The sequence below is a fragment of the Anomaloglossus baeobatrachus genome, chromosome 3 (genome assembly GCF_048569485.1).
Source record: "Anomaloglossus baeobatrachus isolate aAnoBae1 chromosome 3, aAnoBae1.hap1, whole genome shotgun sequence".
NCBI classification, from domain to species: Eukaryota; Metazoa; Chordata; class Amphibia; order Anura; family Aromobatidae; genus Anomaloglossus; species Anomaloglossus baeobatrachus.
Window position 1 is genome coordinate 541,821,264 of NC_134355.1, and position 14,326 is coordinate 541,835,589.

Genomic DNA, 14,326 nt, shown 5'->3' on the forward strand with positions numbered 1-14,326 from the left:
GGGCACAGTAGCTCTGTGCAGGGGATGGCGATGGCAGGGGCCTGCGCGCCCGGACGTACCAGGGATTGTTTATTTACTCACAGTTGAATAAATCACACGAGTCTTTTGGTAAACCAAGGTGCTGGTGGCCGGCTGCCGTGGCAGGTTGTACTCTGGTCCCCCACCTGGGCTGGTGGTCGCCGTCTTTTCCCTCTGCACTGTCTTTGCTTGTGTTGGACTTCCCGGTATGGAACACGGGAGTCTGCTCCCGGCTTGTTGTGTACCTGAGGAGCCGTGCCTGCTGACGCTGACCCGTGGGATCTATTGGGCCTTGGCGGTTGCCCTATCCTTCTCTTTGGGTGGTTGTCTGCTTTTGGGACTTTGGTCAGGACAGGATCTATAATCCTGCCCTCAATTGGTTGCTTAGCTAGGCCGTTGGTTCTGGTCCTGGCTTCAGGGTCCGAGTACCCCCTCTGTGCACGGTTTCCGGGTCGGTTCTCCGGTGTCGGTACTGTCGGGCTCCAACCCTGTCCCAGTCCACCTCGGATCTCTGGCTGCCATCTTCCCGTTGCCTGCTGATGGAGACCACCGTCTGCCACCTAGCCAAGGCACCAGGGCTCCGACCCTGGTGCCTGTCAACTGGAGCTACACCTAGCCCCAGCCTCCACTCCTCGCAACTTGAACTCTAGACTTAATCTATTGGTTTTCCCACCCCGGGCTGTCTAGACCCCTAGGTGGGCGTTTCTTAACCACCTGGTCCCGCCCGCTGGTGTGCCTGTCTTGCCCTGGATAACAAGGATAACAAGGATAATAACATTTGTACAATTCTCTTTTCCTCTTCCCTTATTGGAGGCACTTTTCTTAAACATTATACAACGTAAACAGGACGGGATGGACCGGGCCACTTCTCACCGCACCCCCACCCAAAACAACCTGCCCCCTGGTGCCACCGCTAAGCACTGGTGCGCACCCCTTGCCCAAGTCCAGGAACAGGTCCGGGTGTTGCTCACACGGGCCGGGTAAAAAGTTCCTTACCCAGCAGTCTTTTGTCATGGGCCCCAAGTCCGGGGACCCCTGACCTAGAGGGTAGTCACCGGTTTCTATGGTGACTGGGCCTTGGCCGACTCTACTGCAGGTCCTTCCTCCAATCTGCCTCTCCAGAGACTGTGGCGGGATGAGAAGGGTGGTCAGGGATTATTTACAAGGCCCAATAGTTATTGGGTTGGCTTGCCAGTTCACGGTCATGGTCCAGTATTAAAACTTTTCAAACAGTGAACGGTCCCAACGGGGACTTGCACAACTGGGATAGCTGGGGTTCCGCTACCTTAAACTTCTTAATCAGGTGGAAATGGCGGAGAGGGGCGGATGTGCAACTGGGCACCCATCTTCACCCACTTCCGCACGTCGAGGGCGAACCATCCCCTCTCTCCGCAATGTCGGGTGTAGGAGACCAACTCCCCGAGTTCCAGGTCTCGATCTGGGTGACGAACAGGTAGGTGAGGGTCCACATCTCTACGGGAGACAAAGATTTCGGCCTCCAGGCCCGGCTCGTATATGAAGCCCCAACCTCTTTGGGCATTAAAGTGCCGAACCTGCCCTTGGTATGTTGGGACCGCACCCGGAAGGTGGACTGCCGGAGGTGGTCTTTTTTGGTGTATGTCCGGGATAACACCTCCGCTTTCCTCTTCTCCCAGGCAGCAATTTCCTTCTTTAACTGGTGTCGCTGCCGCTCTCAATACGGGGTACCAGTTCCATACTCCGATTCCTCTTGCGCAGGGGCAGGGCCCAGCCGGATACCCTCCATGCCGGCTACGACCGGCGTCACTTGCAATGGAGGGCTCCGCTGTGTCATGGCCCATTTTGCTGCCCCGCAAGTGCATCCCGGCTGCGCCTCACCCAGGACCGGGAACTGGGGAGCGGTCGGCGTCTCTGCCGATGCTGGCTTCCGGTCGGGTGCCGCCTGTGCTGCGACTGGGCGGATTGTCAGGGCCATCGTCTTTGAGTGCGCTGCCTTCTCCGGGACCAGCGGTGACATCATCAGGGCTGCGGCCTGGCTCGGGACTGGAGGGGGCTTCTTTTGGGCTTTAGTCTCGCGTGGAGCCGGTGTGGGTGCCAGGGCAATGGCATGCTCGCGGCCTGAGGATTCTGCTAGCGGGTCCTCACAGGCAGATGAGACGGGTACCGCTGCCGTTGCTTGTGGCAGCGGACCGAGCAGGGTGGCAGCCACAGGTATGGGCAGCGAGGGAGGCGGGCGTGGCGGATGGGGGCAGATCGAGCTCCTCGTCCTGGTGGGACATAGGGGCATAGGGCACTTAACCGGTCCTCCAAGGACGCCTCCACTTCACGGGCCCGAACGGCTGCAGCTAGCTCCCTCATCTTGACCGTCCATCGCTTTAGCAGGCAATTGGCCTGGGCCTGGATTCTGCGGCACATGCGGTCTGTCTGGGCTTCCACCCAGTCAGCTGTTCCGGGCACGGGTTCCTCCACAATTGGATTGCCAGACTGATCAGCCATCCTTCTCCAGTAGTATCCAGGAACAAAAAGGTAGCAGAGACCTGGCGTCTCTGCCCTTTATCTCCTCGGGTCACATGCTGCAGACTCTTCGCCTGCCCCCCCCCCCTTGGTCTTTTGCAAGCACTCCCTCGTGCGGCTGATTAGTTTCGTTTTCGGCCTATGGGTGTTGTTTCCAGCCTCGTTCCCAGGGGGCGAGGCTTCAGCTTTGCGCCCTTTGTCGGGAAAGAAGACGCCTGAGCTGTTGTTTTTCGCGCCTAAAAATGGCGGCAAAATGGCGACTTCTCAAAATTTTGCAACGGATCACCGCTGACTTTACAAAACAAGGCGCAATTCCACCAGGTAGGTGGATGGGTTACAATCCTGTTCGCGACGCCAGTTTTTGGGGTGTGCCGCCCCCACGCCTGTAGCAGCCTGGCTGCTCGGATCCGGACCCACTGTGTGGCTCGAGGGATCCTCCGGACCTGGGGGTCACGCGAACATGCCAAATGAAAAAGGGGAGACGTAGTTGTACGGGCTTGGCCGTATTCAGTTCGTGACTCCACCCACGGTGTGTGGTGAAAGGTGGCACCACTGCTGCTGTTGTGGGACACCCCGGGGGAGATGTAATGGCAGCTGGATGTTAACCCCTCCGTAGGTAGGGATGGTTACCCCGGGGCCCAGTAGCTCTGTGCAGGGGATGGCGATGGCAGGGGACTGCATGCCCGGACGTACCAGGGGATGTTTGGTTCCTTACAGTTCAATAAATCACACGAGTCTTTTGGTAAACCAAGGTGCTGGTGGCCGGCCGCCGCGGCCGGTTGTACTCTGGTCCCCCACCTGGGCTGGTGTTTGCCGTCTTTCCCTCTGCACTGTCTTTGCTTGTGTTGGACTTCCCGGTATGGAACATGGGAGTCCGCTCCTGGCTTGTTGTGTACCTGAGGAGCCGTGCCCACTGATGCTGACCCGTGGGAGCTATCGGGCCCTGGCGGTGGCCCTATCCCTCTCTGTGGGTGGTTGTCTTCTTTTGGGGCTTTGGTTGGGACAGGACCTATAATCCTGCCCTCAATCGGTTGATTAGCTAGGACCTCGGATCTCCGGCTGTCGTCTTCCCGTCGCCTGCTGATAGAGACCACCATCTGCTACCTAGCCAAGGCACAAGAGGTTCGACCATGGCGCCTGTCAACTTGAGCTTCACCTCCGCTGGAGCTACACCTAGCTCCAGCCTCCACTCTTCTCAACTTGAACTCTAGACTTTATCTATTGGTTTTCCCGCCCCGGGCTGTCTAGAACCCTAGGTGGGCGTTTCCTAACCGCCTGGTCCCACCCACTGGTGTGCCTGTCTTGCCCTGAGGGGGGTGGCTAGGGTTTCAGGTCGGCTGCATGTAACCCTGTGAGGAATGGTGTAATGCGGGGCCTCTTGTGTGACTACCTGGTTTTGCCAGGGCGTCACAAATACATCTATTGGTGTGGGGAGTATTTTTAACCCACAGATTGCATAGAATTTTATTAGATTGGACCGTAAAAACAAAAAACGTAGTGTTTTTACATAAAAATTTTATTTTAGCCTCAAATTTTTCATTAACACAAAGGGTGACATGAGAAAATGGACAGGACCATTTGTTATGCAATTTTTACTGAACGTGGCAGTACTCAATATGTGGTTGTACACTACTATTTGAGTCCACGGTGGATATCAGATGGGATGCAGTGCGACTTGGTATTTAGAACGCAGATTCCGTTTGCATAGATTGTGAGCCCCTGAAGTGGCAATTCAGCAAAAAACCCACAAATGACCGAATATTGGAAACGTCACTGCAAAAGGAATTCATCTAGGAGTGTAATGAGTATTTTAAACTCACAGGTGCCTCACAGAATTTCATAACATTGGGATGTGGAACTATAACATTTTAGTGGTAAAAATTTATTTTTTTATTAGCTGCAAATTTGTCAATTACACAAGAGATAAAAGGTGAAAATGGACCTCACAATTTGTTGTGCAATTTATCCGGAACGCGTTGATGCCCTATATATCATCAGAAACTACTGTTTGGCCACACGCTAGGGCTGAGCAGGAAGGAGCGCTATTTGTTTTTGGAAGTGCAGATTTTTCAAGAATAGTTTGCGGCAGTGGCGGACATTTAGTCGGTGCAGCTGGTGCAACTGTATAGGGGCCCAGAGAGGAGGGCCATGCACTGTAATAAATACTGTATATTTCTGGTGTCCAACTGACTCACCAGTAAACTGGTGAATGCCGATGTACCCCAGAACCTGTAAGAGGCCCTTCCTGTGGAAAGCCCCCCTTCAGCTCTGCTCCGCAGTTCACTCTGCTCCTCCCCCAGCTAAGAGGAGAGAAAATGCTGGAACTCACCACTCAGGAGAGTATGGTGGCCGCAGCCAAAGAGAAGCTGAATTCTGCAGGAGAGCAAAGCAGAGCTGAGGGGCAGCAGGAAGATGGAGGCTACAGAGTTACACATCCACAGGAGGAGAGGAAGCCCAGGACAAATTTCACGGGTCATAAATGACTTATAAAGAGACAGATGTGACTATACTTGTTGGATCTGTCTGTTTGTTTTTACATAACTATGTTGCTTTTACTGTATATATTTGTGCATGTGTCTGTGTTTATGTGTGTATGTGAATGTATATATGAGGTGTGTATGTGCCTGTGTGTATATAATATATGTATCTCTGTGCATAAATAGTATATGTGCCTCTGTGTATATATAATATATAGAATTTATCTATCTGCCTCTGCCTATACTCACGTACAGGCAGAGACTTGTCAGACACTGTCATTGGGCAGGGAGAAGACACCGGGGACCAGCCTGTATGACTAATGAATTAATTAATAGCGCGGCTTGGTCCCTGGTGGTTATTAAAAGTATGTTTTTCTCTGAAACGTTGCAGCATTTCAGAGTTACACATACATGGATGTGATTGTACAGCTAGTGGCTGATACATGAGGCTCACTGTTTTGGGCAGCATGTATCAACTGTCAGGTTTCCATTAATCCATGTATCTTTGTACATCTTTAACATTTTAAAACCGTTAAATTTCAGTGTCATGCATTTTTTTTTTCAGCCACGTATGAAATGTATGTCACTTGGATGGCACACGAATAACATACATGTATGATGGCCTCATGGATGGTCAAAACAGATCGTTCAACCGTTTTTTTTGTCCACTCGTGTGAAAAGGGCCTTATGCGGGCTTCACACGAGACGATAGATTGTGCGATATGTCGTCGGGGTCACGGTTTTCGTGACGCACATCCGGCATAGCGCACGACGTCTTCTCGTGTGACACCTCTGAGTGACGCAGTATCGCTCACAAATCGTGAGTCATGTACTCGTCGCTAACTTTCATAATCTCGTTTATTTTCATGGGTGCAGGTTGTTCATCGTTTCCGTGGCATCACACGTTGCTCCGTGTGACACCACGGGAACGATGAACACAGCGTACCTGCGTCCCACGGAACCCACCGGCTTAATGGAAGGAAGAAGGTGGGCGTATGTTTACATCTCACTCATCTCCGCCCCTCCGCTTCTATTGGCCGGCTGCCGTGTGACGTCGCTGTGATGCCGAACATCCCTCCCACTTCAGGAAGTGGACGTTCGTCACCCACAGCGAGGTCGTCCGGAAGGTAAGTGCGTGTGATGGGGGTTAAACGAGTTTGTGCGCCACGGGCAGCGATTTGCCCGTGACACAAAAATGACGGGGCGGGTACGATCGGGTTGTCCCGTGTAAAGCAGGCTTTAGGCTGTCCAGTGTAACTTTACTGTTTTGATAGTTATACGGTCCCAATGTGCTTTATGTATAACTATTGAAAAGAAAAACTATCTTAGTAGTCCACAGCTCTGCTTTCATTTTACCAAAACAATGTAATTAATGTAACTTGTCCTATAACTGGGTTATATAGGCAATAAAGACAATTTTTCTTTAGGACAGGTTTCATAAATTCTTCCAATATACATCCATCTTTATGAACTGCACCTCTGCTAGGTAGGAAGCAAGGAGAGGACATACAATATAGTATCACCTTATAAATAGGCAGATATACTGATGATAAATCAGATCATTTTAATATTTATTGGTGATTTCTTTATTTTAGTGAACTCTTTCATTTCTGATTAGAGAAATTGTGGTTGTTCTTGAACAAGTGTTATCTAGTAAAATCTGGTTACAACGGAAGATAATCACATGTCGCTTGGTGTAATAAGATAAAAGGAAAAGAAAGAAGAACGAAAAAGCCAGCAGACAAAATGAAGCTGTTCCTACTTTCGTGCTGTTTTGCGGCCAGTTTCTGCGTTCCTCGCGGCCGGCGATTTGACAAGTACTGTTCTTTTCTATACATAGTGAAGCCTCCACTGAATAACTGATCTTCTGACTTCTTAATATCAATGGTATTACATTTTTGATGTTTCATATTGTAATGTATATTTATCCTTTTGCAGTGAGAAACTATTTCATGTGACTCCTAGAAATGACAATGAAGTGCAATTCATCAAATATTTGGGCAACACAATGAAGGTGAGTTGTTTGATGATGTATCTACCATCTTGTTATTTATAAATGTGTATATATATATATATATATATATATATATATATATATATACACAGCATATCACAAAGTGAGTACACCATCGCATTTTTGTAAATATTTTATTATATCTCTTCATGAGACAACACTGAAGATATGGCACTTTGATATATTGTGAAGTAGTCAGTGTACAGCTTGTATAACAATGTAAATTTGGGGTGTCCTCCAAATAATGCTACACACGACCATTACTGTCAAAACCGCTGTCAACAAAAGTCAGTACACCTCTAAGTTAAAATGGGTAAATTGTGCCTAATCAGCCATTTTCCCTCCCTGGTGTCATGTGACTCAGGGGCGGACACTGAGAGCAAAGAGCCCTTGTGCAAAAATTGTGTATGCCCCTCCTCCCCGAGGCAAAAATTCACCTCTGGGACATGCAGAGCAGCGTGTCCTGCAGAGTCTGTAGCGCAGCAACGTCATTGAGAAGAGGAGGTCGGTGCTGGACACCAAAGAGAGCTGCGGTAGGTGAGTATATTATCACACATCACATGTACACACGCACACACACATTTAGCTAATACAAAATTTAATGCAAAGCTTTTTTAACAATGGTAAGATTATTAACAGAAAACAGATCTTACTCTCCATACTGTCCACCCATGCTCCCACTTCAACATATAGTTCCCCTACTTCTCCATACAATTCCCACTATGCTCCCACTTCTCCATACAATCCCCCTATGCTTCCAATTATCCATACTGTACCCCCTATACTCCCACTTATCCATACTGATCCCAGTATACTCCTTCTTATCCCAACTGCCTCCTATGCTTCCACTTATCCATACTGCCCCCTATGCTCTAACTTATCCATACCATGCCCCTAAGTTCTTACCTCTCCATACTGTTCCTTCATTTCTTAATACTGTGCCCCCATTTTCCATGTGGTCCACCCACTGCACGATGCTCTCTCTCTCACACTGTCCCTCAGTGTGTACTCACAGTCTGTGCAGTCTGACTGCATGTCATTGCAGCTTCCGTGGCACTGCGTGAGGCGGTAAGCAGTGATGGAAATTAAACGTCCTTGCTCTGCACCTCGTACTGATAGCAGTTCCAGGCACATAGCAGTGACGTTTAATGGCCACCAGCCTATCAGAGGCCACTCACAAACATGCACAACCTTTGATAGGCCAGTGGCCATTCAACGTCACTGCTATGCGCTGCATGCTGACGTCAGTGCTCGGTGCATAGCAGTGACGTTTGATGGCCCATAGGCCTATTCAAACAATCGCAGTTACTGGCGGCGGGCCCCTCTATATCAAGCACAGGGGCCCGCTGAGCACCTGGAGCCCAAGCTGTCTAGCCAGCCCAGTCAGACCCTGGTTGTGAGGAGGGCCCCTCTCCCCTCTGGGCCCCTGTGGAGTCACACCGGCTGCATCGGCTATATGTCCGCCAGTGGACTCAGCGTTCTAGATGCTGCTTGTGGAATTTGTGGATCCGTTGACTCGTGTAGAAACTTTATCACCTATACTTCAAATACAATAACTTTTTACTGTCTTGACTTTTACAGCTTGACTTCTGGAAACCCAAATACGTTCATCATGTTACCCCAAAATCTAAAGTGTATTTTCATGCTGACGTAGAACAATCTAAGGTGATTGCTGAGCTCCTAGAGCATGAAGGAATCAAGTACAAGTACGTAATGAATTAACTCTTCTGTGCTGATTTTTTCCACTTTGACAATTTGTGCAGGCCGCTGAGCTTACAATCATTGCATTTCCCACTGGTTTTGTCACAAAGATTGGTCTTAATATAATTGCCAGTGCTCAAACAGTATGTACAAGGAAATCTGGATTTCATACATCATTTTGTTTTCGTATGTGGAAAGCAGTTATGTTGTAGACTTTATGCTCAATCAATTTTCGGTCCTTGTGTCAGTTTTTAAAATCTCTGTAGCATTCATTTTTCTCATTTGAAAAACAATTCTTAGCTTTTCCTACCTATTAAACAGTAAAATACAGAGAGAACACGGTTGACAACTATGTGCTAGTCATTTGTTTTCACAAATTTTGCCGGCAGGTTTGATTTCTAACACAAATCAAAGTAGGACATACCTCCGTCAACTTTTTGTGAATAATCGCTTATTAAAAAAGGGCAAGTAAAAAGGTACATTCATTGTAATGTTATTTATCCGAAAAAATAACAGAGAGCACACATACCCCAAAAACTGATGTGTGAAACCGACCTGAATTAATGGTCGAAGAAGTGAGCTCTGTCCTACTGACTCCTTAAAACTATGAGGCCAAGTTATTATGGGAAATCTGTCACTAGACTTTTGCTATGAAATCTGAGAACATCATGATGTAGGGGCAGAATCATTGATTCCAGCAATGTATCAATTAAAATATTGTGTTTTTTTCTGTTTCAATACAATCAGTATTTTGTCAGCAGGAGATTATCACTACAAGACATGCTTCCTCATGCCTCCTTGTCCAACCACACCTTCACCACTGATTGGCAACTTTCTGTTAATGCACCTTATAAAATGAAAGCTGCAAATAAGTGGGTGTGGTGGGGTTACACAGGGCTCAATGTTCTGAGTTTTGCTAGAACTGCAGTAGAGAAAACTATCACAACTGTTGTACACAATCTCTATGGTGGCTCACATGATAAAGAGCTGTCAGCTAAGCAGAAAAAGGCTGCACTGGGTGGGGAAAAGAGCTGGAGTGACGAAGACTTCAGATCTATATATAGTTATCCTACTTCATTTGTATATCACTTCAAATGCTGATTTCTCTGTATAGTAGAAACAAATTAACCATGTAAAGTTAAAGCCGAAAATATAGGCCAGCATACCTGTTAGTATAAGCGTAAAATGTAGGCACAGATCCACACTGTGGCAATAAATAGACAAATATAACAAAATAAAAACATTTCATAGAGAAGCTAGAGTAAGTAAATAGTAACATAGTGAGATATTAGAGGTAGCGACTATAAATGGTGGTGGTAAGACATTTCTATTTAGAAAAGTTAACTAAGAACCTTATGTTTTATACCTGTTACTATTTCATTACTTGAGAGTTTCTATGCATTTTTTTTTTATTTTAGGTCTGTGGTCCTCAATCTGTGGCTCAGGAGTCACATGTGGCTCGTGGGCCTGTAATGTATAGCTCAGGGCTGTCTGCAAATTTGGTAACTTAGCACTGGGTCAAACAAACAGATATGAAGTGCAGGTTTCCAGATGGTGACTTTTGTCAGTAGCATAGCACATAAGAAGACATCTATATAATGATCTTAGTACAGGGGGATTCTGAGAGTCAGAGAAGGTACTGGAAGCTGGAAGCTGGATGCAATATTCTGGTGTGATAGCTTGATGCGAGTATAGCAAAATTGGGTAAGGTGGGAACCCTCTGTATATATGTCTACTGCCTCTGCGTGATTTTTAGGAGGGAATTTTGGATGTCATTGTACCAGTAATGGAGGGCTCTGGGTGCCACTAGAGTGGGGAACGTTAGGAAGCAGGTGCTTGTTGTCACTACTCAGGGTACTTGATCAGAGCTGAAATGTGGCTCTCAAGGAAGGGAAGGTTGGGGATCACTGTTCTCTTCTATCTGCAAAGTAAGGGTATGTGCGCACGCTGTGTTCTGGAGTGACAAATAAAACACAGCGTTTTGGATGCATTTTGAATGCAGAATGGATGTGTTCTGAATGCTTGCTCTCCAAAGGGAAAATGCATCCAAAACGCACAAAATAAGTGACATGTTGCTTTTTAGAACACATCGATTTTGTAAGAAATGTGGCATCCAAAACGATGCGTTTTAAAACGCAACATGCGCATGGAATATGCTTAATTGTCATAGACTTTGCTGGGGACGCAGAACACTTGCATTTACGCTGCAGTTTAAAACGCTGCGTAAACGCATGAAAAAACTCAACGTGCGCACAGACCCTAAAGGTACTGCTGGACTTGACTTAATAGCACCACCGATTAGTTGAGCTAAACCATGTGATGTAATAGCTAAAGGGGATTATGGAGAAGGCCACCTGTCCACAGCTGTCACTATTAGCCTGCTTTGTGACTTTTTAACAGGGTACGAAATCGCACTGGGCATTATTTTTGGTCGTTCTGCACAAATTGAATTGCTAACTGTTCATAATCGTGGGAACCTGCGATTTCCAAGAAATTTTACTCAAAGTTTATTCTCAGCATTCAGTTCAATCATCTGTAATATATATAGATATACTGTATGTATAGATAAATACATAGTAATTTATATATGTCATAATGTGCTGTTATATTGCTATTTCCTTTATATCTTGCAAATTTTTCCAACAGGATCATATTTCATGATTTACAGAAAGTTATTGACAATCAATTTAACAAAGAAAATAAAAGCAAGAAGGTCTCCACTCGCTACCGTGAATGGAAAGAGGTCAGAATCATCTCTAACCTACTGACCAGTAATCTAAGGGTCATTAAAAGAATGTGCATTTAACTATGTCTATTTTCATTAGATTGCTATGTGGGCTTACTCCATCTCAATAAATTACCCAAACTTGGCTTCCATAGTACAGATCGGAGAGTCATTTGAAGGGCGTCCCATGCTTGTCCTAAAGGTACAAATCTGTTTTCTCCTGATAGTGTATAATATTAACGTTTTCTTATACATACATTTATATTTCTTATTTCATTTATATTGGTCAAAAGGGAACAAAGTTCATATTTAGCGCAGAAGAAAAGTGTAGCCATCAATAACTACAAACCAGAATGTTACTTTTAACAATGTTTTATATTTTTGATACCCAAAGGGTAAAATAATTAAAACTACATTTTCAAAATATTTGCATCTACAGTTAAGTCCAGAAATATTTGGACAGTGACACAATTTTCGCGAGTTGGGCTCTGCATGCCACCACATTGGATTTGAAATGAAACCTCTACAACAGAATTCAAGTGCAGATTGTAAAGTTTAATTTGAAGGTTTGAACAAAAATATCTGATAGAAATTGTAGGAATTGTACACATTTCTTTACAAACACTCCACATTTTAGTAGGTCGAAAGTAATTGGACAAATAAACCAAACCCAAACAAAATATTTTTATTTTCAATATTTTGTTGCGAATCCTTTGGAGGCAATCACTGCCTTAAGTCTGGAACCCATGGACATCACCAAACGCTGGGTTTCCTCCTTCTTAATGCTTTGCCAGGCCTTTACAGCCGCAGCCTTCAGGTCTTGCTTGTTTGTGGGTCTTTCCGTCTTAAGTCTGGATTTGAGCAAGTGAAATGTATGCTCAATTGGGTTAAGATCTGGTGATTGACTTGGCCATTGCAGAATGTTCCACTTTTTTGCACTCATGAACTCCTGGGTAGCTTTGGCTGTATGCTTGGGGTCATTGTCCATCTGTACTATGAAGCGCCGTCCGATCAACTTTGCGGCATTTGGCTGAATCTGGGCTGAAAGTATATCCCGGTACACTTCAGAATTCATCCGGCTACTCTTGTCTGCTGTTATGTCATCAATAAACACAAGTGACCCAGTGCCATTGAAAGCCATGCATGCCCATGCCATCACGTTGCCTCCACTATGTTTTACAGAGGATGTGGTGTGCCTTGGATCATGTGCCGTTCCCTTTCTTCTCCAAACTTTTTTCTTCCCATCATTCTGGTACAGGTTGATCTTTGTCTCATCTGTCCATAGAATACTTTTCCAGAACTGAGCTGGCTTCATGAGGTGTTTTTCAGCAAATTTAACTCTGGCCTGTCTATTTTTGGAATTGATGAATGGTTTGCATCTAGATGTGAACCCTTTGTATTTACTTTCATGGAGTCTTCTCTTTACTGTTGACTTAGAGACAGATACACCTACTTCACTGAGAGTGTTCTGGACTTCAGTTGATGTTGTGAACGGGTTCTTCTTCACCAAAGAAAGTATGCGGCGATCATCCACCACTGTTGTCATCCGTGAACGCCCAGGCCTTTTTGAGTTCCCAAGCTCACCAGTCAATTCCTTTTTTCTCAGAATGTACCCGACTGTTGATTTTGCTACTCCAAGCATGTCTGCTATCTCTCTGATGGATTTTTTCTTTTTTTTCAGCCTCAGGATGTTCTGCTTCACCTCAATTGAGAGTTCCTTAGACCGCATGTTGTCTGGTCACAGCAACAGCTTCCAAATGCAAAACCACACACCTGTAATCAACCCCAGACCTTTTAACTACTTCATTGATTACAGGTTAACGAGGGAGACGCCTTCAGAGTTAATTGCAGCCCTTAGAGTCCCTTGTCCAATTACTTTTGGTCCCTTTAAAAAGAGGAGGCTATGCATTACAGAGCTATGATTCCTAAACCCTTTCTCCGATTTGGATGTGAAAACTCTCATATTGCAGCTGGGAGTGTGCACTTTCAGCCCATATTATATATATAATTGTATTTCTGAACATGTTTTTGTAAACAGCTAAAATAACAAAACTTGTGTCACTGTCCAAATATTTCTGGACCTAACTGTATTACAGTGCGTCTAGTCTTCATTTCAGATATACTGACAGCTTGGCGTTACATTGATTTGGTTGTGGAATCAATGATACAACTAGGGATGATCGAATACCTCAATTATTCGGCTTCGCCAATTTTCGACGAATAGGTCGTCGCTATGCGAATATTCGATGCGCAATGTAAATCTATGGGAAGCCCGAATAGTTCCAAATAGTTATTATTTGGGTTTCCCATAGACTTACATTGCACATCGAATATTCGCGAATAGTCTAATAGCGGCGACCTATTCGGAAAATATTCGCGATGCCGAATATTTGAGGTATTCGATCATCCCTAGATACGACCATTTCTCCGGTGTCCCATGAGTCATTTTTCAACAAAACAAAGGCAGAGGGTAGACTTGAGCGAGTACCTAACTATTTGTACTCGCTATACTCATAACGAGTACTGTCTAATACCCGTGTATTCATTCCAATAGCATGTGCAATGCAAGTCAATGGGGGAAAACTTTCAAAATAACGAGTAACCCAAATGCCGTAGTATTCGTGCGAGTAGCAAATAGTACAGCATTCGGGTTACTCATTACATTGCAAGTATTCCCTATTGACTTGCATTGCACATGCTATTCGGAATGAATACACGAGTTTTAGACAGTATTCGTTATGAGTATAGCGAGTATGAATAGTTAGGTACTCGCTCAACTCTAGCAGATGGCATTTTGCTTGTGCTACTGTGAACATCTTTCATGGTCTGCACTAAGCAGGGAATAATAGAGAGAATTTCAGTACTAGCTACAAATTGGGATACCATTCTCACCTCTGA

The 14,326-nt window shown here is 45.6% G+C and overlaps 1 protein-coding gene across 1 annotated transcript in view; it reads left to right on the top strand.

The window, feature by feature from the left end:
- The first annotated feature begins 6,717 nt into the window (after positions 1 to 6,717).
- The window catches only part of LOC142295519 (mast cell carboxypeptidase A-like), a 29,937-nt gene continuing 22,328 nt past the window's right edge, over positions 6,718 to 14,326 (top strand). The window contains exons 1-5 of the mRNA XM_075338619.1: positions 6,718 to 6,805; positions 6,927 to 7,002; positions 8,584 to 8,708; positions 11,350 to 11,446; positions 11,529 to 11,630. Of these exons, the coding sequence (XP_075194734.1) occupies positions 6,735 to 6,805; positions 6,927 to 7,002; positions 8,584 to 8,708; positions 11,350 to 11,446; positions 11,529 to 11,630 (471 nt within the window). The 5' untranslated portion in view covers positions 6,718 to 6,734. The remainder of the gene's footprint in view (positions 6,806 to 6,926; positions 7,003 to 8,583; positions 8,709 to 11,349; positions 11,447 to 11,528; positions 11,631 to 14,326) is intronic.